The 24858-nt window shown below is 38.6% G+C and overlaps 1 protein-coding gene across 1 annotated transcript in view; it reads right to left on the reverse strand.

Moving 5' to 3' along the window:
* Positions 1 to 24858, reverse strand: part of SH2D4B (SH2 domain containing 4B) — a 72303-nt gene that overhangs the window by 34159 nt on the left and 13286 nt on the right. The window contains exons 2-5 of the mRNA XM_027817213.2: positions 22325 to 22484; positions 21063 to 21210; positions 11138 to 11282; positions 2658 to 2868 (exon numbers count right to left, since the gene is read on the reverse strand). Of these exons, the coding sequence (XP_027673014.1) occupies positions 2658 to 2868; positions 11138 to 11282; positions 21063 to 21210; positions 22325 to 22484 (664 nt within the window). The remainder of the gene's footprint in view (positions 1 to 2657; positions 2869 to 11137; positions 11283 to 21062; positions 21211 to 22324; positions 22485 to 24858) is intronic.

Raw genomic sequence — 24858 nt, forward strand, 5'->3', positions numbered from 1 at the left:
GCATGGAAAGGCAAGTAATTAGAGAAAAGTCATACAGATAATTAGCAGTGTATGAACACAAGGGACAGTATCTCTTTTCTATATATATTTACAAAATGTACAGCTACAAAATGGTCATTGTAACTGCTGTTCAGTATAGCTCACTGAATAATTTTAACCTTTTTAAAAACTGTTAAAAATATTGTTCGTTTTTATGGAAACCAGAATATTTTGATTTCACCTTTGCAATGGAATCTTAAACATTTTCTTAAGCACACAACTTAAATAGAAAAATAATTTACCACAAAAGAGGCAATGGACATTTCAGTTAGCTCTTTTTCCACTTAAATTTTATTCCAGTGTACATATTGACAAGTAAAGGTTTTTTTGCCTAGAGCATACTACTTTTCACTGGCAAGCAATTCTCAGCTGTATCTCAGGTTGCGTATCCAAACCATTGAGCATGATAGAGGCAGCGTTTTGTTTAGACTCTTATGTCCCCTTTGCATTCTCTACTTGACAGCCTCCCTTACTGTTTCTTCTACTTTCTATGCATTTTAGTGAGTAGGAGGCAAATCAGGTAAAATATGTGGAAAATCTATCCAGCTACCCGAAATAACTACTAAGGATATTATATCAAAAGAATGTATGACTGCATTCCAATTAAGCACACAATCTCACTTTTCCTGAAAACAGTAGTAAAAGGGAGGCTTTATAATGCATTTCTGTATAGTGCCAAATCCCATGGGTTTCTGGGTGCTCAAACTGTTAGCACAAATTACCAGATCTTCATGACTGTATGTGTACCTGTACTATAATTTCACTCATTTGGTGAGATATACATTTCACAGCGTACAGCAGCTGGCTACCTGCTTCTAGCTTTCCCACTCCACCTGCCATACAGCTGCCCGTTAATGCTGTATATTTCTAGACAGTGTAACAGAGAACTATTACTAAAATTAGAATGTCAGCTCAGAAGTCACCAAAGAGTGTTAAACAAATTTGTGAGATAATCAAGAACCCACAAAACCAGTCAAGGTTCTGCAATTCAGGACAGCAAGGTGCTCTTTAAAAAGGAATAAAAGCAAAAAGGTACATGCTGTCTGCTTGATGATATGCAACTGAGTCCTCCTTTCAGCTTGCCTTACTATTACTAAAACCAGTGATTGATTCAGTTGATACCAAGTCATGAAGCCCACAGTGAATGTAAGTTATTGTTCAATTGCACGAACCCATGTGAGCAGATCTGACCAACATTCATGATACAATTTGAAGATACAGCCATGAGTGAGGAAAGAAAATGAGAATTCAGTTATAAACACACATTAAGGAAACCCACCTACATGTGTTCCTTATTTTTGTTTTTTAATATTTTCTATAAAGAAACAAGAAAGCCATTGAATTCCAGGGCTTAACAGTCCGTTCTTGTTTCTTAACTTATTTCTCTCTAATTCAGTTCAGCTTTGAAAAACTTGTCAAATCCATATTTTTGTCTGCCCTAGGCCAAATCTCGAAATTACTGGGTCAGGTTCTACCTATTCACTATTAAAGCAACTTTTATTTTTCTTGATACCTTCACAATCAAGTCATGGACAAAGAGGAGCCTTAAGAGATAAGAAAAATAAATACTGTCTATTTTTTGTAATATAGGTATAGCTTAGAAGCAGGTAAATACTATCGGATATGAGCTGGATAATGATTAGAATATTTTCCAGCTTTTTTTCAGGTCCTTTTTGAAAAGGATTGCATCTAGCCCCTCCAAATCCTGTAGTAAATCACCTCAGAAGCTCAGAACTGCAGGTCAAACAAAGTTATGGGCTGTATTTTTCAAAATCTGCCACTGTCACTAGTGGTTTTACTACTTCAAATTGAAGAAAAATTCAAGTGGTTTGGAAAAGCAATAAGAGAATTCCTTTCTTTGATAATTTGATTTGATGATAACTTTAAAGATCCTGTGCGCTCTGAGATTGAATTTCTGATTCCTCCTCAAACTAGGAGTTTTGCCTACTGTTATGGGAGAGTTTCTGTGTCTCTGGATTATTTTTTTTTTTCATTTAATACCACCATCCTGCAAGTGTTCACATTGCCTTTATCACCACATGAGGCCAAATTAATGGTATAAGAAATAACCAGGACAAGAGTAGAGTGACTAGTCAATTTTCTAGCACCCATCTGCCAGTTCAGATTCTTTTCCCCTTCTGCAATTCATGGTGCTCCCTAAACAGTCAAAAGATTAATAAACACCAAAGTCACTTGATTTTGCCTGAAAAAAAAACCTTAAACCCCCTGAAACTTAGGAGTATGACAGCTCTCTGCAAAACATTTCAAAGACCTGTTAAGCAGCAGGCAGTTCTAGGCTTGAGGCTTAGGCTTGTCTAAGATTTTGTCTATTTGAATTCTCCATATCGCAGCCTTCCATACTGATCTAATACTGATTTTTGAAGGACCCATCCCCCACCATGTGAACTCAAAGAAATCTGTCTGAAAAATAAATGGTGTTTAGTTTAAGTATTCAATCTGTTTTCACCTTTCTTTAAACATTCCTTTTCTGGTTGTAGCAAAAGAGCATGGCACTGAGAATTTCCAGCAACTGAAGAAGAGCTTGTTGAAATGGTGGGGATTGGAGAGAGAGCAATTCAACAGAAAGTTATTTCAAGGTCACTCTGGTACAAACTAACCTGGATGCTGCAGAGAGAGGCAGCAAAGAACTTGCACTATTGCTGTGCAGTTTTATCTCCTGATCATTATTCAGCCTTGTCCCCTGGAACAGATTACTCAGGCCAGCCACTCTTCCCTTCTGGATGGCACGCAAGGATTGTCGTCGGTATTCATCCCGGGCCCTGCGTGCTTTGTGGCTCCTTTCCTCATCTGCAGCTTTGGAGCGGCGCACTGCGGGGGATGAATGGGAAGGGTAGGGAGGAGAGACTTTAGAAATACAAACAGCCATTTACACCTTTCTTTATAGAACAATTACCTTTATTCCTTATATGACCTGATTTTAAGAGCGTTCATATTGCAATGCTCTATCAAAGAGATGGCTAACTGGATGACTTCCCTGATGCTTCAAATACAGGCCCACCAGTAGAATAAGCATGCCAGACTCGAGCTATCAATGATCTGATCACTATTGGCAATAACTGAGCCTCTACATACTGCGATTACATCTGACACTTGCTTTGGCTGTAAGAAGAGAAATTCTGCTTTGGGACATCTTTTCCACTGGCAGTGCACCAAGGTTTATGTTTCAAGAAAGAATGTTAACTATGGCTTAAAATTGCAACTATGCATGTAACAAGAATTGCAAGAGCTACTCCAAAGATTTACAATTATAAAAAACTAACATGTAGGCCGCATTTTTTGTTGTTCATGTGGCTTTCTTTCTGAAAGGCCTATGCTATCTTTGTTACAGTACTCAAAGTCAAAGTAGTCTCCACCTTGAAAATTGCAGTCCAAAAATGGTTTCAGTAACAATGAAGAAATTAACAGCCATCGGAAAAGGCACACTGATACTATGGATGGGGTTGTCTCACACTCAAGTCTCTGAAATTGCATATAAAGAACCAGCATCTGTAATGGAAGATTTAATACACACCTATTAATGGCACTGACCAGGGAGTTACATATTTCCATAACCTGAAATGAGACTGCTGCTCTGGCCATTCCAGGTCAGGCATCTTTCATTTAAGGTTTTTTCATTTTGAATCTCTCTTCAAGATGGTATCACTTAAATGCACCAAGAATTGTGCTGCAGTATTTGTTATCTGTCAGCTCTTTTCTGGTGCCTCAAGCCCCATTTTGATGATTTTAATTTTTTTTCAGACACAAATAACTTCAGGCAGGCAAATTATTCCAGTGCAAAACAAACCTTTAACATCCAATGAAGCAAGTATTAAAGCAGCAAGCTATTGCCTCCAGCAGCAATTATCAATCCTGCCATGACTATCCTGGCTTAGATCATACCCAATTCATAAAGTGCGCACACTATTTCTTACACTACTGTGATTGTACCTGTGACTAGGAGTGCATGATACAATACCCGACAGCTGCATTTCATTAGGCTGTTTGCATGCCTCTGGTTTTAACAGTCCTGGTCTAAAGCAAGCAGAAGTATAAATGGATTTGTCTAAATTATGAAAAGGTTTGATGAAATCAAAAAATAAAAGCTCTCAAAGCAAAATGAAACAAAATAAAAACCTCAGGGCAAATGAGGAAAAGAGGAGACCTTTAAACTTAGAGTTATATATTACCATAGGTAGAAAGATATACAGAACTAAAAGCTTATCAAGATAGCACAGTAAACAAGTCATAGACACTTCATATTTATACAACTGGCAGGATTTCAGTTTCACTTAACTACATCCCCTGTAGTTTTAGCTAAACACAGTAACAGACAATTGTACAGCACAGAAAACATGAGTAACAGGCTTCACTATGGATCTTACAGGTCATTAATTTAAAGGGTAGATAACGTCATCTAGATATGCTACTTCAATGGCTCAAATATATTAGTTACAAAATTTCTGTAATTTATCCTTTGTAACGCTACTCCATAACAGCTGCTTTAAATGCAGACTTCGTGTTTTCAACAACATGAGAGGCAGCAAGGAAGCTGAGTGCAATGCAGCTTGGTAAGACCTTTAGAGACGAGCCATTTTTTGTCACAGTCACGGTATACAGAGTGAGGGCAGACTGCCTGGAGCTTCCTGGGATTCTTTTCTACTGTTGTACAGGCTGCCTGGTAACGAGAAAGGCAAGGTAGCTTCGTGCCCCACTTTCTTCAGCAACAGACACTCTTTTCAACAGACGTTCCTACTGCATTTTTGCTAGCTAATAAATTAATACCATCAGAAGCTAGTGACGTGGACTACATTTTCCCAAACTATCAAATTTTAATATTTCTTATCACAAAACAATGTGAAGAGGTAGCAGAGTTATCAAGTGTTGCATATCAACATTCAGAAAACTTTGAAAGTATGTATGACATGCAGCCTTCCCTTATCCATACATGTATATGTGTTTAAATATATCTATGTATACATTCATACATGTGTATTTGTGTCTGCATGTATGTTGGGATAGGGAAGGCTGCATGCCATAGATATCTAAATGCATGCATATAGATTATATATATATGTATCTATACACACACAAATACATAGGCATCTCTTTAATGTCATAATGTATTTTTATTGAAATTTCCAACTGAGGTATCTGAAGAGTTGTATCATTGACATAGGGATGCATAGGGGCTCTTAATCCATTTTTTTCATTACTGGAGTTCTGATTTTCTCTGTATTCTGTTCCTTATAGTTATTCCCAGAACCCTCTCTCTCTTTCCTCTATCTTTAGGAGTAGTCTAGTACAGCTCCTACCATTGATCTGTGTTGCTGTTATCCCGATTTTATTTTAAACCTCTCTGACTGGCCAAGGGACTTTGTGTTGGGTAAATAATCAAAGTCACTGGCACAATAACTGGTTTTGGTGATTGGAAATAGTACTGTGGATAAAGATTCATCCAGTCACTGCAGTCAGGAATCTACACAAAAGTTTTCCACTGCACTCCAGACAAGATGATGTGTGCCACATGAACTGTCCTCCCATACAGACACCTCCCAAAAATTTATCTATCTTGAGAAAGTTACTCAAGGTCTGAAGATAAATCTGGGCATATTTCTGCAGCAGGTTTATTTTACAATAGAATTTAGTGATTATTCATATTTCACTCTGAACCATCTCACTAGAAATAAGAAATTAATGTCTGGATTGAGTCTAGCACAAATATTCTAAGACCAAAGAAGCCACAAATTCTGCGTTACGCGTTGAAGTTCAGGACACATCATAGCCTTTCTCACAATAAGAAAGTAAAAGCAGTCAGGACTTCTAGTAATATCTTAAGTAGGAACAGATTACTTTTCTTGACTGGCTGTCCTTTTACAGTAAACGCACTTCTTGCATGACCCCTGTGCAAAGCATTAAATTCAATAGTCAATATTTTCAGTAGGGGGATTAGATATCTGAATGATGTCTTCCATCCTTAAAACCCCTGGATCACCACCATAGGTCCATGTATCTACCATCAAGAATTACTACAAAAAATAGTTTACATTTTCTTCATCTTCTTGTTATATTATGGAATACTGTCAGGACTGACAAGACTGAAAACTGAGGAATTTGATTCATTTGTCAAGCTCACAGGAAATTTATGGTACAGCCAGGTCCCATAAGTCCATGTCCACTACCAGTTTTTGCTTCAGGTGTTGGTGATAACAACGACAGGAACATCCTTCTTCAGTGCTTGTAAAATTACTTCTGCCCTGGTGGCACTGTAGCTTGTGTAGAAATGCCTGAGCTGTTTACGTAGGTTAGGTGCCAATATGATTACAGCTGCAGTAGAACAGGCCAAAAATGGGTTACCAAACCTTCCTGTAAAATTGGTAAAAACATCCAGACTGAGGTCTGTGCTGTCCTGATTATACGACTCATCGTTACTAGAATTTAATAGTTTAAAGCCATCTTGGATATGTCTACATGCCCTGCAGCGTGAACATACTCTAACAACAAAGAAGAAACCCAAAAGCTTGTGTACGCAATAGCTTTTATGATCCTATAGGTCACAGTTTAAGTTTGCCTTGTTTTCCTTGAACAGTTTATGAGAATCTATTATTCCCCTATGCTAACCTAAGTTGTCTTTTGAGTGAAAATGCAAGATTGCCTTTTGTATTTTCACTTAGGATTGGGAAAATCCTATTAGCAGTCCTGGCAAAGTTCTAATACCATGTCTTTTTATATAGATGAGGATTAATTCATGCTGTGCTGCAGCTGAACTTGATCACATAATTTGTGAAGGACTTGGAACTCTCCGTTTTGTATAATCTATTTTGTGCTTTGAAGAGCTGAGTTACAGTCAGAACTATGTGAAAGCAGAAAAAAAATAAATCTGCTATGAATATGCATCTTCATTTTTAAATTATTTTGTTTCAGCTTTATCCTTGTTAATAATTCCTGGAAGCTCATTTATGAGCAATTCAAAACAACTACTTAATAGATAAAACTCAATCTTCAGATTTTCTGAGTGCGCATACAAGTCACACAGGGTTTTTCCCTTTCCTAATTGGAAAATAACTTCCCACAAATACTCTGCAATATGGCTCCAGTTCACCAATCTTCTTATCTGAAAGCATGTGAATAATCCTGTCCCTATTCAACAACACACTCTAAGACCTATTGAAGTTCAGCAAGCAACATACTTAAGGCTGAACACTTGCTTAGTTAATACATAGCTGAACTGGGGACTACTCGCTTTAAAAATCAGCATTTTATCAAATGCTCCTGCCAGTAAACTCACTCACTTGAATTTCTGCAGAAGATAAGCAACAAACATACATAAATTCCTTTAAAATTCAGACAAAAATAAATTCACAGACATAGTTTGTAGAAGAACAGAAAAATACAATATAAAAGACACTGTAATGAGGCAGCCTGCTTCCAACAGAGACCAAAACTGAGTGCTTAGGGAAAGACATAAGAATAGATCAAGTTACTCAACTCTGTTTAGATTTTTGCTGGAATAATTTTTGTCTGGAGATGAGTACAGCTGGTAAGATGGTATCTGAGCACTTCAGTGCTTGATGCAGTTTTCAGGGGTTTGTAAGTGTACTAACAGAATGCCTTTTGCAGTATTCAATCAGGTGAATATTTATGCTACAGTTCTCTCACAGATTGTTTACTGAATACTCTAGAAACCTACAAATTGGAACAGCCCACAGAAAGGTCCAAACCTGATGAGAATATACATATTCCTCTCTCCAGGCTTTGCCTCAGTTGCCACTTCTCAGTTTCAAAGAAGAGCTTTGAACAGCAGACTCTTCGAATCAGTCCTTTCCACTATTCATCTTCTCATTTGCCAGCTGATACACTGCTCCCCACACTAACTCCCAACTGCCAGCTAAAATACCCTAACATATATCCATTACATGAAATCAAAGTGTATAATTGCTCTCACATCTTTTTTCTTTTTAGTACTGATTTCTCAAGTTATTCTACATTCATCACTTTGTATATTAAAACCCACTAAAATTTCAATTAATGCAGTGATTCTATGGGCTTTTACTGTTATTTGGCACAATCAGGCAAACAGCAGAAGCAAACTGAACTGAACAACAGAAACTAATATTAGTAACACTTTGCTTATTGCCTTGGCAATAAACAGCTGAGCGATAATGTGATGAGGAGAGATGAATCCTCATCACATTCTAAATTCCATCTACTAAATAAATTAGTAGTGTCATCAATATCATTGCTTCATTTGCTCTCCACAATAGCTGCTCTAGCACTCCTGTTCCTCTTCAGTACTGACCCCCCAGCACTGTTGAATCTGAAGGGCTGACTTCAAGGAGGTAAGACACACAGGAGCCTGGCCTTGTTCCTAATGGGCAATATGGTTTCCATTGCAGGTGTGTAGAGACAAAAGACGTTAATATTACATCTGCTTGTAATTCTGTTATGAATTCATGCATTTATTTATTGCTTAGAAAAGATGACAAGTGGATGGCTTTGCCCAACTTCACTGAATTTCCTCTCAGCATCCCGAAGGAGTATTTGAAGATAAAATGAAGGATTACCATAAAAAGGAAAAAAAAAAATCTGGAACTGAAATAAAAAGTGAGAAGTCTGGTGAACTTGAGGTATTAGTTCACTCCACAGCAACTCAGATGCTCCCACTTCCAAATATTTGTTATTGCCTGTCTGCTGGCGGTTCTGCCTTCTGCAGCAAAGTAAAGGAAACAGATGATGTTAACGCTCCTCAGGAAGCTCAATGCAAAGTCTGATGGCATAGTCTAAACCAGCCAGGAACTGGTTTCAGATAAGGCACTAAACACTGCATCTTCATATCTTAAGTTGTCACACCCATTTGCTAATGGAACACAGTTCTAAGCCCTCAAACCAACTGGGAAAAATTGAGACACTGAGATAAGCGTAAGAGGATAAACAAGGATGTGATACACTCCAGTCATTAGTCTGCAGTTAGTTTAATGCTGTATCAATTACTGATAACAGCATAAATTCTTGCAGCACAGAATTCATAGTAGGCTGCAAAACCCAGCTGTGGTGCCACCAGCCGAAGGTGCTGAGCTTTCGTTTGGCCACGGCAGCACTATTATTGGCGATCAGGCTAGATAGCTTGAAATTACATGAGCTGCAGTCATTTTGACCCCAAGCAGACAAGTCTACAGGTATTGAGGCACACAGACTGAAGGTGATAGAGTCCTTCAGAGCATACAGAATACTCCAAAGGTTACACAGGAAAAAATACGGGTGGTAGATTATACCCATCAGCATATGATGCGGCTGAAAGTGCTTTCACAGATCGAGGGTGCCATTGCAGAAACCATGGCCAAAACCTTCCCCAGCTCATTCCTTTCCTCTCTGCCTTCTCCCGTAATTCCTCTATTGCATTTCTGATATCTGTCCCTGTACAACCAGCATTGCTTGAGAAAACAGACAAAAATTTAAAACCTCAGTTACCTCTTTAATGTAATAGTAAGGAAATGATAACTGGGTTTAGTAATGTTTATAGGATTTTGTTTTATTGCCTATTTCACTGTAAAGATAGGCTGGGTGTTGTTCAATTTTTAATTTTTTATAACACAGTTGAAAAAGTATTTTCTTTACTTATATACCATCAAAGAAATGCTAAAGTACATAATACCATACTCTACACTTGCTTGCCAGCTGATGCTAATTTTCTACAAAACTAAATGGTTATTTTTACCCCAACTCATTCTGCTTCTAAACACCCAAAATACAGAAAGCTACAGTTTTCCTTTCTGAATAAACATACAGCTGGATTTAGATAATTCTCCAGGAAATAATTATCTTCTCTTTATTGACAGTGTAATATACAGAGGTTTTATTGATCAAAAATGAGAGTAGCCTGCTACGAGCTTGGAAAATGGCACCAGTGTATCTTATATAGATTTAATTCATGTTGTACAGAATGATTCACTATCACATCAATTCCAGGTAATAGGCCTTCAGTAATTAGTCCTCAGGAACTCCTGAAATGATGACTAAAACCATAAAATAAACTCACCGCATATTTTGAAACATTTATTTTACTTGTCAGGAAACAAGTAACACTACAGCAATATTTTTTTTCCTACTTCATGAGGTATTTTGTGCAACACATACTAACAGCTCCCTAAAACTACATTTTTAGTATTCGTTGCTTAATCTTTGTGTTACACCTAATTACTACAATAACCCCATATGAGCTAAAACTTTCCAACCATTAAATTTCTCTTTTTGCAGAGTAATCAAATCAGTACAGATGTGGGAAATAAAAAAACATTCTTTCCCCAACAAAAATGCATAATTCTTATAGCAAAATTATTTTCTACTTCTAAAGCCAGCTATACAATAGACTCCAGATGGAATAGATGTACATTTTACTCACAATAACCTATTAAGTCTTATTACTCATAATGTGGGCCTTCACTTACCTACAGTATGTATGTATACATATATAAAGTAATATATTTGTTCTGTTCCTTATAGGCTTTTAAAAATTGCTAATGTATTTTGAAATTAATCACAATGATATTAACAAAGAATTTCAGGCTGGCTACAAAGGAACAGTACCCATAGAGTGAGATCATCATCATGAGGATTTTTTTTCAGGGCAACAAGCTAAGCATTATTTACTGTAATCTTTTGAAATTAAGTGAGTTTCAGTGCTGATATCGTAGCTTGATCCCGTTACCATATGGAAGCAATTAAAATACAGGTGAAGACAGATTTTACCTTTTCAGAGATAGCTGAGGACAAGCTGTCAAAATAACTGTGTCCAGAGCTATTGTTACTAAGCCAAAACATCTAAATAATTACATTAAACAAAAATTAATTCTTTCGGTCACTGTATGTGAAAAATTTTCTATAAGGCATTGACATGGATTCTTCTTCAGAAAGAAATGTGAAAATGGTAAACTCATTGTAACTTCTGTTTGTAAGGTCAAGCTGGTAATTTTCTGCAAAATAATACAGTATTTTGCATTGCTCTAGGTAGAAGAGATTTTCAGCAATACCTTTTTCCATTCTACAAGTGTCCTTTTATTTGCTTTCAGATATCCATTAATCCTGTGAAGGTAATTTTACTCACACTGTTCTTCCCACTCCTGGTCATCATCGCTGTGTTGACTATGCTGCTGAGCTTGCTTAAGGCTTAGATACAACTCCTTTGCTCGGATTTCTTCCTGTTGCCTTATTTGTTCTTCACCCTTTTGTCTTTCCTCTTCTTCTCTTTTCTAGGCAAATAAAGAGTACAACAGAGGTGATTAGAGAAAAATAATGTGCCAAAAGTTCGGACAGTTGCTTCCTCCCACAGAATAGCTACATTTCCTTGGACAAATCACTGTCTCTTCTAACTTTGGGTTCCTCACGTATCACATCAGCCATAATAGAAGTTTCCTACCTCCTAGGAATTTCTGAAGAAGGTGTGTTTTGAGATGCACTGGTATCATGGGAATAAGGAACATGAAGTATTTAAGACCTGAAATCTATATAGAAAACATGTTTTATCAGGTGGCACGCAAGCCTGTGCTATTCTACAATCCATAAGCAGTGCTCATCTTAAGTCCACATGTACTCCCACGGGAGGGATCACTCTCACTCAAGCAGTAAACACACCATCCACCGAATCTGTAGAATTCAGTAACTGATTTACTGGTGTTCTTAGTTTAGCAACTGTCACCATGTATCGTCATAACCAAGAAAGAGAAGAACATTTTCAAAATATCAAGACCATTGCACTCTGGAAGAAAAACCACATCCTTCAGCACACACCAGTCACTTTGCAAAACTTGGCTAAAAATACAAAAGTTTCCTGCCAAGACGACCTTAAAGGAGATGAAAATCTGATAAAGATTGCCTCTGCAGCTGGCCTTCCACATACTATCAATAACAACGGAGCTTGATTAGTGCAGAAACAGGTGTCTGTACCTGATTGCTGATAAATTTTCCCAAATTCCTTAGGTAGCAAAGAAACAGATTTAGTTCACTGTTTAATCGAACCCAAATAACCTACAAAACCAAACCTCATGAAGCTTTATTTATATTATCGAAATAACTTGAATTATGAATAAGATTTTTTTTATTTAATTTTATAATCGAACCAACACTATACCCTTTTGCGTAACAATCTTACAGATAATAATTTTACTGTCAGTCACTGAGTATAATCACCCTAAACATCTAACCTATTTACCAAACCTAAACTATAAGTGAGGCCCAAAGTAGATTGTGTGTTGTTGCAAAATCAAATTTCTAGGGTGAAGCAACTGCCATCCAGTTGAGTAAAACCTGGTGAAACTCTGCTTTTTACATTGGGAGGTCTGGGGGACATAATTCTGTCTTCCTTAAATAACTTTTGTTTACTAAATGTCAAAAAAGGGATTTCATGAGTTTTGCACTTTCCTAACTTTGCTCCCTTTTGGAGGGATTTTAATGTTTCATTGTAATGGGAGCAGTAATAGTTGAGCACAGGGAAAAACAAAAACACAAAACCCACCAAACCCATAACCAAAAAAAACCATTATTACTTTAAACTGGAAAACATTTTCTGAAATGCACCAAGACATTCTATCAATCAGCTGAGATGACATATTTTAGCAAATGTTTCTTAGTTACAGACTTTGTACTGGTAATATTTTCTTTTTCTTACGATACGGTATGATGTAAAGTCTGAAAATTATGTTCAGATGGGATTGCTCCTGCTCTCAAAGGGCAGACACACTTAGCTTTCTTTTTATTATATCGTATGATATATCGTATAATTCCACTATGAACTTTGTGGAAGGGCATATTTTGTAAGTTTGAAAACAAGCTTTCATGACAGCAGGATTCACAACTTGACCAAAACAATCCATGTTCTATTTTAGTAAGTACTGCAAATATGAGTGAGAGATTTAAAAAATGGGGTCAAAATATCACTTCTGTTACTAAGCTTTCATGCCGTTGCTCATAATCCTGCAAAAAGTAACTTGCATAACATTTTTTTTTTATTCTACTGATATGAAAGTTCACACTATGTTTAAATGTTTGTTACAATTCAGCCTCTTTGCAGGCTGAAAGGGGCTGAACTACCCAAAAGCAATATTAATTCAGTAAAAGTGTATATAAATTGATTAACACTTCCCTGCAAGAAATTATATTTTATAATACATTAGAAAAGTACTCATTCGAAGGTTGTTTGTCCTATCTTAACATCTGCCAGGCCAGAAGTATCAAAAGCAATCCAAATATATGAATGTCCAAACAATGTGTTTTAATGCCTCAAAGAGGGACTCATGCAAGTTTTCCCAGTGGTGAAACAGGTGTCTGGAATGTCTGTGTGGGAAACAGAAACAAACTTTTGTCCACCCTGGGGAAGGAAAGGCACTTTTTTCTCTCCTCTCTCCACCGCAGTTCTCTCTAGCTCTGCAGAAGTTTTCTGGTTTTAACCAGACATCTGGAATTAAAGGATGACAACGCCAATTCTTTTCAGAAGACAGCTTTCCAAGAGAAACAACATTGCTGTTCGCAACCTCTACAAGCTCAGCGAGGGCCAGAAGCAGCAGAAGGAATCAGGACTGTTTGGGTGTTCTGGTCATGGAGCACACGACGACATGTTTAAGGAAGAATGACAAAAAGACTGAAAAGAAGCAAGCGATTTAGCAGTGACAAGCAACACCATCTTCAGAGTGGGAACATGGAAGAAATGCAAAACTCTATCCTCTGAAAGAAATCAACCACTTTTTCGTCTCCCTAAGTAACATAAATCAACATTTCTCCGTTTAGCACGGCTGAGCTCCACCAGGTAACACCAGCAGAGGACCTGTCTTCTTGATAATACAACAATTCAAAAGACCTGAAATATTGAGCATTAATACTGATGTATCTGAGCAGTGAATAATGGTTCCATAACACACATGATGAACAGCACATTAGGCTGGTCTTATTATTTATAAGAAATAAAAGCCTAGTATTGTTCTTCAGTCAGTTTTAAGGCTAGTATCTTTGAATACTGCTAACATCATCCTCTCACTGTTATCCCCCAAGTCCTAAAAATATTAGTTGAGCAGACAGTTCATTATTTTTGAAAAGTCAGTGCTTTTAGGAAGCACTAATTTCAAAGCCCAGCAGCTTCTTCAGAACAAACAAAAAACAAAAAATCTTTTTAAATACCCCGTAGAATTAGGGATTCCATACTTCATTTGCTAGTAAATGGCTCTATTCCCCTCTTGGAAAAAGTATGCAATCAGCTGTTCCTTATTCTTACGAGGAGAATATTTATTCACTTGGTTTCACTACCTAAAAAAATCCAATATATCTAGGCTATCTTTTCAGAAAGATGTACAGACACCCGAGTAATCCTGGGTTATCACAATGGTTTCTATTTAACGTCTCAAAACACAAGGTTAGCTTAATGGGGGTGGGGAGGGGGGATCAATTTCACAGCAGTTTCCCTGAATCATACGAGTTTTGCCACAAATCTGTTTTGGTTTTTTTTTTGATGTAGGTATTGTTGAACCTACATCAAAGATGTAGGTAAAAAATGAAAGTGTCCAAAAAAAACCCAACCAAAACCCAAAAACTAGAATTCAGGTAGAGTTTCACTTCTTAATGGAAAGCAGTAATGCCTACTAAGAAATGTCTACCTTTTTGTGTGTGTGTGTGTGTGTGTGTGTGTGTGTGAAGGAGATTTACGTCAAAGAAGAGACAACAACAAACTTAACGCTGACACCTGATTCTGAATTCACAACACTTTTTCCTATCATTTTCCTTTTTAAAGGAAAAACATTTTTTAATCCTATTTATTTAAATTAGCACATAGATGCATGTGTAAGTATATTGGTACAACTCCTTACAGATGTGTGTGAGGAGAAACAACCCGTGCTAGAATGACGCAGGAAAGAAGAGTCATCCTTTTGTCAAGTATGACTAAAAAGCATAATTTGCATTTAAGATGACCAACTGAACTGTTCACATTTACTCCACTGGAAGACTACAGCAACCAGTTTCTCTGCTTCCCCTGCCCCGTGAATGCAATCCTGCGCATTAGAGCTGAGAGCCAAGAGCTGCAGTAACCTACAAACATCACTTCCAGCCTGACAGTAGAGAGACACTGCACTGTGTCCTGTGACCCTTTCAGCCTTTCCAGAATAATTAGGAAGGTGACAAGTGAGTACATGGTTGCAAATTGCCATCAAATACCAACGTGCTGCAATAATTCAGGCTGGCAATTCAATAGGCAGCAGTAATCCTCTCCAGCTTTAACTCCACTGGAGAATTTAAACATGCTAAATGATCTTATCTGGCCTCTGGCAGTTGAGCATTATACCACAAACTTGTTACTTATTACTGTAAATGTGTGCCTCGCAACATTTGATAGCTTTACTACAACCAGCTCTAAATAATATTTAATATTAGCCATGGTTAACTTTGCATGTTTCAGTCAAGTGCTGATGAGGGGAGATTAGGTCAACATTTGGGTTTTGCTGCTGAAAGATTTAGAAAATACACTGAGGAAAAGCCAAAATACAGCAGTTGTTTATTTACAGTGGAAAACTGAGCTTCTGGCTGGCATGGCTCTTGCGGTCTCTCTGGGGAGTGCTGTGGGATGTAGGGCAGCAGCATGACAGCCATCCTGCTCAGGGCAAAACCTGAAAGACATATTTGCTACAACAATCCTCTCCAAAGCAAAGGATGCCTGGGATTCCCTCAAAGCTTCAGGCTGGCAGGAGGTGACCTTGGCAGCCCTGAAAGCTGCAGCTAGTCGGCTGTATTACACCTGCTGTGAATCTCCTGAGCCGCCTCAGCAATCACCCCCGAGCCAGGGCAGGTATTCAGGCTACCTGCCCCAGAGCTGAGAGGACAGCTTGTCTTCAGACTGGAGCCCCTAGGACTCCCTGCTCTGAAGAAGGGAATCTGGAAATCCCAAGGTTCCCAGCTCCAGGGCAGCCTGCTCTCAGCAAGGCTGGCACAGGAGGCTGAATTCAGAGATCAGAGTTCTCCACAAATCCACCTGACAGTTTCCAACAGAGCTGTGAGTATCAGCAGAAATATGCCCAGCTCCTTCCCAACGTTTTTCTGAGAAAATTCTCTCTTTTGCATCAAAAAAGAAACTGTTTGCAGAGAGATTTTTAATTCTCTGCTGCCAGTGTCTCAAAAGGAACACAGGGTTTGCATCACTTCACTGCTCATGTATTTGCACAGAGACAAATGTACGGAATTCGGTCATGCTATACATAGAACAAGTTATGTTTCAGTCATGGATTGCCCCAGGACATGCTACTCACACACGGCTCATTTAGGGGGTAACAATACAGTCTGGTTCACAAAGACCCTCTTTTAGATCAGACAGAAAACAGAACTAAGGACTATTCCTGACTGGGAGAGATCTGAGACTTACGGCGTGTGCTGGGCAGACCCTGCTTGGGTAACTTGCCATAGATCCAGTGACAATCTACTAAAATTTTGTCTCTGGATCTTAGGGCCTCTTCACAGCTTGAATTCCTGATATGTAAACTATCATTAGCGGCTCAGATTTTCCCATTTATCCATGGAGAAGATCAGAGCTTTGCTAGTTTTTACCAGCAATCCAGAATAAAGACAGCAGCTTCAGCAGCGCAACCATTACTGATATCACTGGGGAAAAGATTTTTCTTAAAATTAATATTGCAGTTCCTCACAAGCAGGATAGAAAAATCTGAAGGCCTGATTCCCAGCAGAAACTAACAGCTGCCTCGCTTCCAACATTATTCAAGAGACAACTGCATAGAGAAAAAATTTCTGAACTGTGTTAGCACAAAAGAAAACAAAATGATGTATTACCGAATTATTCTAATTGCAATTGAATGAACCCAACTGAGGCATTTTCAGAATGAACTGGGTGCCAAACTCCAGCAAGAAGCTGTTGTCATATTCCTGGATTCTAAATAAGCTGTCCTTTGGAAAGAGTTCAGCGTTTTTTTGGCACCGCAAAGCACAGAGCTGAACTTACAGCTTATTTGCACTTAAAGATAACAGGCCCACTCAAGTGTTTGATGTTTACTTGGAGACAAGAGGGTTTTTTTTTTAGATCAGGACAGAATGCTTGCTGTTACATCACAAGAAGCCCACGGTACTGTAGGTGGTGACGGCGACATTTTACTGCATCCCTAAACTCTGTACCTGGCAGCAGTTATCTGAAGCATCAGGTCCACAGCACTTTTGGACACCGTAAAGCACTCAGACATGTGCTGAAAAGACACCTAAGTCAATAGGACTGAGGCACGTTCGTTCTATTAAGCATAAACTGTCCTTATTAGAGATCTCCTGAACTGAAGCACTCATTATTCTGTTCTTCTCTGAAGGCTGATTCTAAACCTGTCGTCTTTGATGAGAATGGAAACAGCTAGGACATAGAAATTCTTGGATCCAGACTTTAAAAAAAGCTCATCTCACTCACCACAATCCCAACTGCAAGTAAAGGTCATGAACTTGCATTTTAAAAAAATAATTTTTATATATATATATATATATGAAGGAAATGAAAACGCACTCTGACTCTCTTGTGGCCTATCAAGAGAATAAGCATTATTTCTCCTTAAGTGCCACTCTCATTAAAATGCCTACTAAATACTTTTTGATGCATGAAGAAAAACAATACCCACAAAGTTTATATGCAGCTTTTGGTTATCACACGTTTCATCTCCGAAGGAATTTTTAAAAAGCAATCTAGCTTCACTTTCAACTGTGCTTATATTACTGAATTTGGCAGTATCTGATGTTGTCATACAGATAGTACTTTACTGTCAATATTCTCTGGCTTTATGCAGACCACATGAAAAGCGAGCTCAGAGAGTACCTCTCTCTAATTTCTAAATGTAGCTGAAGGATACCACCCGCCCCTGGCTGGCTGACACTCATACCTTTAATTTGCCCTAGCTCTGCACATTGTTCCAGACTCTTAATGACAGCAACTGATAACAGTAGGAAATTATGCCTATGATCTCATAGCCTTTGTGAATTAGCAAAAAGATTAATGATAGTAATTGGCTCTCTTATTTGTCCTTTGCAATAGGCACATAAAAGAACTGCAAAAATAGAGCAGTCAACATTTATATTCTAGCATCATAAATTAAAGGCATTTCTGCTAAAGAAACACTAAGGAAAGCAATACTTTTCTGATAGTGTTGGAAAAGGAACCAGGGATCATCATTCACTTTGATATGTGAGATATCATTTATCTAGTGCAGACAGCCCTGAAGTCCCATGATAGGTCAAGAGGAATAAAAGCATTTTAAACAGGAGTGTTTGTGATACAATACGGTTAGAAATTAAACACATCAGCAGAAAGGACAGAGTTTCAATCTCCTAAGTCAAAATGCTTCAAGAGGATGAAGCATTATTAGAGACTGAACTTTTCATACCCCACTTTGGAGATTGCTTTAAACAGTCTGGTTATCATCACAGAAGGATGATTACCAATGTATTAAATATTCTAAACCTGTGAAAGTGGGCTTGCTGACTGATCTGCATCCCATTCCACACCCTGGATCATTCATGAAAGGTACATTTCTTTGTGATTTCAATGACTGCAGTCATACCTCAGTACATTCATTAATTAATCTTTTTTCCCCAACACCGTAGTTCTTACCGCCTTTTGTAGTTCGAGGCAGATGCCAGAAACATAACTTTCCTGTCTCCCTGTCTAGGTACCTTTCCACTCGTTCGGCTTGTAAATATTTCACATGATTTTTCCACTGCACAAGAGTAGTTATAAAAAGAGTAAAATGGGAAGGAGAAGGAAAGCCAAGTGAGCTTAAATAAGCCAGCAGACAGAGGTTAACAACTCCCCCACACTAGCCTGTGAGATCCACTTGTCTTTGAAACGCCTTTACTGTTTCTAAATAGTTCTACAGCACCACGTACAGGATCTGCTCTTCCAAGACCAAGGAATAGCTAAGCTGCTTTTCTGAGTGGCAAAGGTGTGGTGTTATAGTACCAGGGATCAATCCTGCATTTGGATCTCTGCTGGTGGAACCCTATGTTAGCCCATGTCCCTTCTAACAGATCTCAAGTTATAAACCTAATTGAAGACCCAGGGCTTGAATTGTAATTAGACTATGTTGTTGTATTAATACAGAAAATGCCAGGAGAGCATGCTCAATAAAGGTGCATTTAAAAAAAACCAAAACCCGCTGCATAATATCTTGTTTTCAAACTAATATTTGAAGCCAAAAAGTTAATTTCTGCTGGGTCTTGCCTTAAAAATTTTCATCCATTTATTTAATCTTTCTGCAAATATTCTCTCCAAATTTTTGACTTAAAGGAAAAAATAGGGGGAAAAAAAGGTTTCTGTTTCTTTGATAAAATAAAGATGTTGGCAACTTTATGAACAGGACTAAAGAAATCCTGGCTGAAGGTTAGTATTTGAAATTCAAAGTAGAAACTGACCCAAATTCTCATCCCACTTAACAGCAGTGCAATTCTTTCTCCTACCAGGCACACAGCTGGATGGAGGATACCTGCTCACTTCCTGAGAAACAGTGGGAACACAGATCCCTGCGACATTGCCTTTCCACCAGTACAAAAATGAGCAGAATGTGGTGCTATTCCTTTTAAATTGCATCAACAACTGAAAGACTAGTTTCCCTTAATAGAGAATTATGACTGCTGGCCACTAAAAGTCTCGCAAGTTGCTCATTCTGCTTTTTGAAAAGTCTCTTTGAAACAGAATAACAACAGTGAGCTTGTGGACATTTACCCCATCAAGTGCACTGTAAATCAACCACAGAGATATAAGTGAACAGTCTTTGTTCAAGAGGGCTTTGCTTTCCGGAAAGCAGAGAAAAGAGCATTTAATTAGTTGCTCTGCTCATTATTCATACATTAATAAAGCACTTGAAAGGTATAGTTTCATTACTCATTGACATCAAATTTCAAAGGCCCTGTTCTCTGCTATGAATTCAAATTAATCGTGCAAAGGTAAATCGGCAACTTTGTGCAGAGGAGGCTACAGGAACCGCCCTTGCTTTGTGCTACAAAACCACCTTCAAATCCCAGACCCACAATTTATAGAATAACAAGTAAGTTGCTGACTCTAGTTTGTAATCAAACTGCATAAATTTAACACCGAGTTTTTCAGCATTCCTCCCATCACAGAGGGACAAGGGAGGAGGCTATCCACACTTTTAATCACCATCTCAGGACGGGAAAAATGACATAGCAAGCTGTCAGCAGGGCAGAGGCGTGTAGACATGAGTTACTGGATGCAGATCTCCTAGGAGTCATACTTTGCTACAGGCTTTCTCCATGGAAACCCAGCCTCACCAATCTTGTGCAGTCCCAGTGTGCACATCCCAGACTCAGAACTCTCTGATAATTTCTCTACACACTAAACCAATTATATTTTATTTTCCCATTTTTAAACAATTTTTTATCTTTACAAAGTAATATGAAAAGGGAAGGCAAAGGCCATCTTTTCCTGTTTTTCTCAACAAAAGAATGTGAAAAAAATATTATTTCAAACAAACATTAAAATACTATAACGGAGCCCGTAGAAAATTCATGATGAAGTCAGTAAAATCAGACAAATTAACTTCTCCCCACAAAGCCAACTGGGTTTTTCCCATCTGTTGATTAGGAGGATCCACCTCTCATTACCTTAAAGAAAGTAGTGACAGAATTTTAAAGTTCAATATGTGAACTCACCCAAAATACACAAAACATGTTCAAGCAAACTAACTTAAAACGAGACGTTTCACAATTGTACATTTTTCCCCCCAGTATGACTCACTCGGCACAGCTGACTGAACAATCCTGTTAATGTGTGAGCTGAATAACCAGTTTGATTGTCCTGACACTTTTGAATGAGATATGTAATTTTTTTGCATCACTCACCCAGCTGTTCTGGTGAACACCATGTAGCTATTTGTATATTCCAGGATGAAAAATTACAACTCTGGGTTTTAAAGCTTATTAATAAACATGCACTGAAGGTGACAAGAACTTTGAAACTATACAAAAAGACTACTAGAAAAGCTAAAGTACTCTGTGCAAACCTTCAGTTCCTCCTGAATTTTTTCCTCCTCCAATTTGGCAGCTTTCCGATCTTCTATTTCTATTTTCCATTTTTCTGCCACTATTCTGGCTTTTTCTTGAGCCATAGCATCCCGGAATTTCTTTGTTATTTCAGCCTCCTTTTGTCTCCTTCAGAAAAGAATTTGAAAATGAAAATAATTTAAGACACTGATTTTTTTTTTTTTTAATTGAGGATCAATACTTGCTCACTGGTTGCAACAAATAATTAGCACAAGACTTCATGGAAACATAAAAGGAAATACTTAAAATGTATTTAACAAGAGACCTACTTCCAATCAGATTTGAGGAAACTATCCCGAAAGCAGACATTCTCAGTTTTTGATAAATGACTAATTAGAAGAGTACCTTCTAAATTAGAGAAGTAGTTTGCGGATGTTGAGTCATACCCTATATTTTTCCTTCCCTGGCTGAAAATATAGATTTTTCTGTCAGCCTAGCAAAGCATGATTGGGAATGTATTGTCTCTCAAATATCAATGCAAATGTCTGCCAGATTTTTACAGTAGATTGTTTATTAGTACTGACAATGTAAAAGGAATGCAGAGCACAGGTTGAAGCTTCTAATCCCTGCTTCAATATGCAATCACTATAAGCAAGAAGAATCTCCTATGAAAAAGAATAATACAGAATAGTCTGACATTTAAAGTGTCACTTTTCAGTGCTACACTACAAAAGGAAGCGTGGGAGGCAGGTGGCCAACTTCCTAACCATATCAGGCATCCAAACACTTTTGAATCTTTCCCAAAGCTTGAAGAGGCCCTGCTGGAAATACCAGCATGGCACTTTGTGTAATCAGTTTCTGAACTGCTGGGATAAGAATTAATACAAGCAATATGTAAATAAAACCAATTTCAAAAAGGACTTTATGTACCAATACCCATTGTGGGCATAGATGCGCAATACAACAAACATCTCTAATCTAATCATCTCAAACACAGATGGCTTTATTTTTATTTATTTACAAACTGGTCAATGGTTTAGCAAAATTCCTCGAAAGAAAAGTTTGCTTCACTTTTTTTGCGGAAGAGGATTTTTGTTCTTCAGTATTCAACAAAAATGAAATTCATGTTTTCCCCGTGCTGAAAAATTGCCAAAACAAGTGAAAACTAATGTTCACAAAACATACTTACCAGTTTTACCCACCATTACCTGCTGCCTTTCTACAAGGCCATGTCTCCCATTATGCCAAGTGGACCCTGAATTCAAGATTCTTAAATCCTCACCATAGTTCTTCTGCCTCCTTCTGCGCTTGTTGCCTGGCTCGCTCTGCTATGAGCTCCTCTGATATCTGTTCATACGGCTTGTCGCCGGGGGCTTCTCCCATTACCCAGACCCAGACCTCACCATCCTTCCCACGCAGCCACTGCACATGTTTGCTGTTACCTGCAACAGCCACCAAGAACAAACCAAAAATATAAATACTACCTCAAATTCTTACATAAATGTAGATGAAAAGACGGGAAATATGCAATTTGGAAACGATAAGCTTGCAATTTACAATTCAGAAGAACACATTACTAAGGAGTGGATGAAATCTTCAGATTTGAATAATCTATCGTGCTGGGGAAACAAAAGGGTTCGTGCACTCCAGATCACACAGTATTTAAAGACTTGCTATCATGCAAAAATAAGAAATTATTAATTCTGACATGCATTTCCCAGAATTTAGGTATTATGATCCCTTTTTAGTTGTATTTTCTTGCTTCGCTCAGCAAAGGATATATGAAGAGAATGGAAAGAGATGGAGCAACAACAATAACCAGTGACATTATGTGACCAGCAATGCTTCAGCACATAGGGACTGTTGATGGCTGAGCTTATAGAGACTTTATCAGAACCCCTGCCAAAAATTCAGGATTCCATCTCCCACAGTGTGAAGGAGGAGTTTCAGCAACCTGCAGAGCACACCACTCAACACTGCAGAGGCTTTTCTGCTCAGGTAGGCAACTGAAAGGGATTAAGTTTCTGGTTCAATTTTCATGAAAGACACCATGCAAAAATCTACAGTTACTGTGTTGATAGAGTGATTTTAAAAATACCAAAAAAGCCTGAGTGCTCTTTACAAAACAGACTATATTTGGTGAATGTCATGTCCAAGGACCAACTACAGGACTTCTGCTGACTACAAAGAGCACTAAAATCACGGAATCATTTAGGTCGGAACATAGCTTTAACATCATCAAGTCCAATTGTTAACCCAGCACTGCCAAGCCCAGCACTAAGCCATACCTCTCAGCACCACATCTACACATTTTTTAAACACCTCCAGGGACGGTGACTCCACCACGTCCCCGGGCAGCCCGTTCCAGTGCCTGACCACCCTTTCGGTGAAGACATGTCCCCTCACACCCAATCTAACCCTCCCCTGGTGCCACCTGAGGCCGTTCCCTCCTGTCCTGTCCCTTGTTCCCTGGGAGCAGAGCCCGACCCCCCCTGCCTACAGCCCCTGTCAGGCAGCTGCAGGGAGCGATAAGGGCCCCCCCGAGCCCCCTCCTCTCCAGGCTGAGCCCCCCCGGCCGCCCCCCATCCCACGGGTGCCCCAGCCCCCTCCCCAGCCCCTGCCCGGCTCTGGACACGCTCCAGCCCCTCTGCGTCCCTCTGGCCGTGCGGGGCCACAGCTGGACACAGCGTTCCAGGGGCGGCCTCACTAGTGCTGAGCGCAGCGGTAATCAATAGATTAGATTCTATCTGAATACATTTTAAAAGTCATATAAATTACCTGACTTCATGTCGTTTGGTCTTTTCCTTCTGCTTTTATATGTATAACTATCAGATACTACGCATTTTAGAGGATCATAATAAGGAACTGATATAAAGATCCCTTATGCATCCATTTTTGGTATTTTATTTCTCACAAATCTGTTGAAACTGCTCTTCACAAAAGGAGATTCCTCCACAAAGCGCATTCCCAAAAGAGGCAATGGATTTATTTTAAAGAACACACACTAAAAGGCCATAAATGCTTGACAGATCATCTCACTTCCTTTATATTACGGTACACTAGATTTCCCCCTTTCACCCAAATACTGAGGGTAGTAAATTGTGCATCACCACATAGCTTCTAAAAGGCATCTTGTCACATTTGAAAATATGAAGAAATGGACAGTCCACCATTTTCCCAGGGATTTTTTCTTGGACGTTCCTGGAAGAGTTAAAAGAAACCTTGTCCTACTTGAATGGCCAGTCTTTGCTTCGGCTCTTTCTACATCTTTCTCTACCAGCATCAGCTTAGCTGCTCTCACTTTCAGCTCCTGTTGTTCTGCAATAGGACAGTATCCATTTAACCAGATTAAGTTTCCCAATACACAATCAGTAACATGCTTTTGACATCCCAGACTGAAGAGAGAAAACTGCAGGAGGGAATGATGCAGGGCTGTTGACAGCAGGCAGTGCCAGTGCCAGCCCACATTCTCAAGTGTTGACAGTACGAACTGAAGGCAACAAACATATCAGATCTCTCAATGAAAGCTAATATTCTATATCAAATTTGGAAATGTGATTTATACAAATTCCCAGCGTTGGCCTAACAGTTCTGACTTCAAGGGGGGAGTGGGGGTGGAAATTTAAGCTAATGTTTTCCTTCAGTAACTCTCAAAACCATTTGCTCTTTCACAGTCTATCAGATTATGTCTCAGGTTAATGTATTTTATTGTGGTTCCTATTCTGTACATTTCTGTGTTCCTGTCAACACCACATTCATGTTGTACTTTTTGGATACAACATTTGAATGCTGTCTGCTGAGAACTGACTGGCCATA

This window comes from Falco cherrug, chromosome 9, assembly GCF_023634085.1.
Source record: "Falco cherrug isolate bFalChe1 chromosome 9, bFalChe1.pri, whole genome shotgun sequence".
Lineage (NCBI taxonomy): Eukaryota > Metazoa > Chordata > Aves > Falconiformes > Falconidae > Falco > Falco cherrug.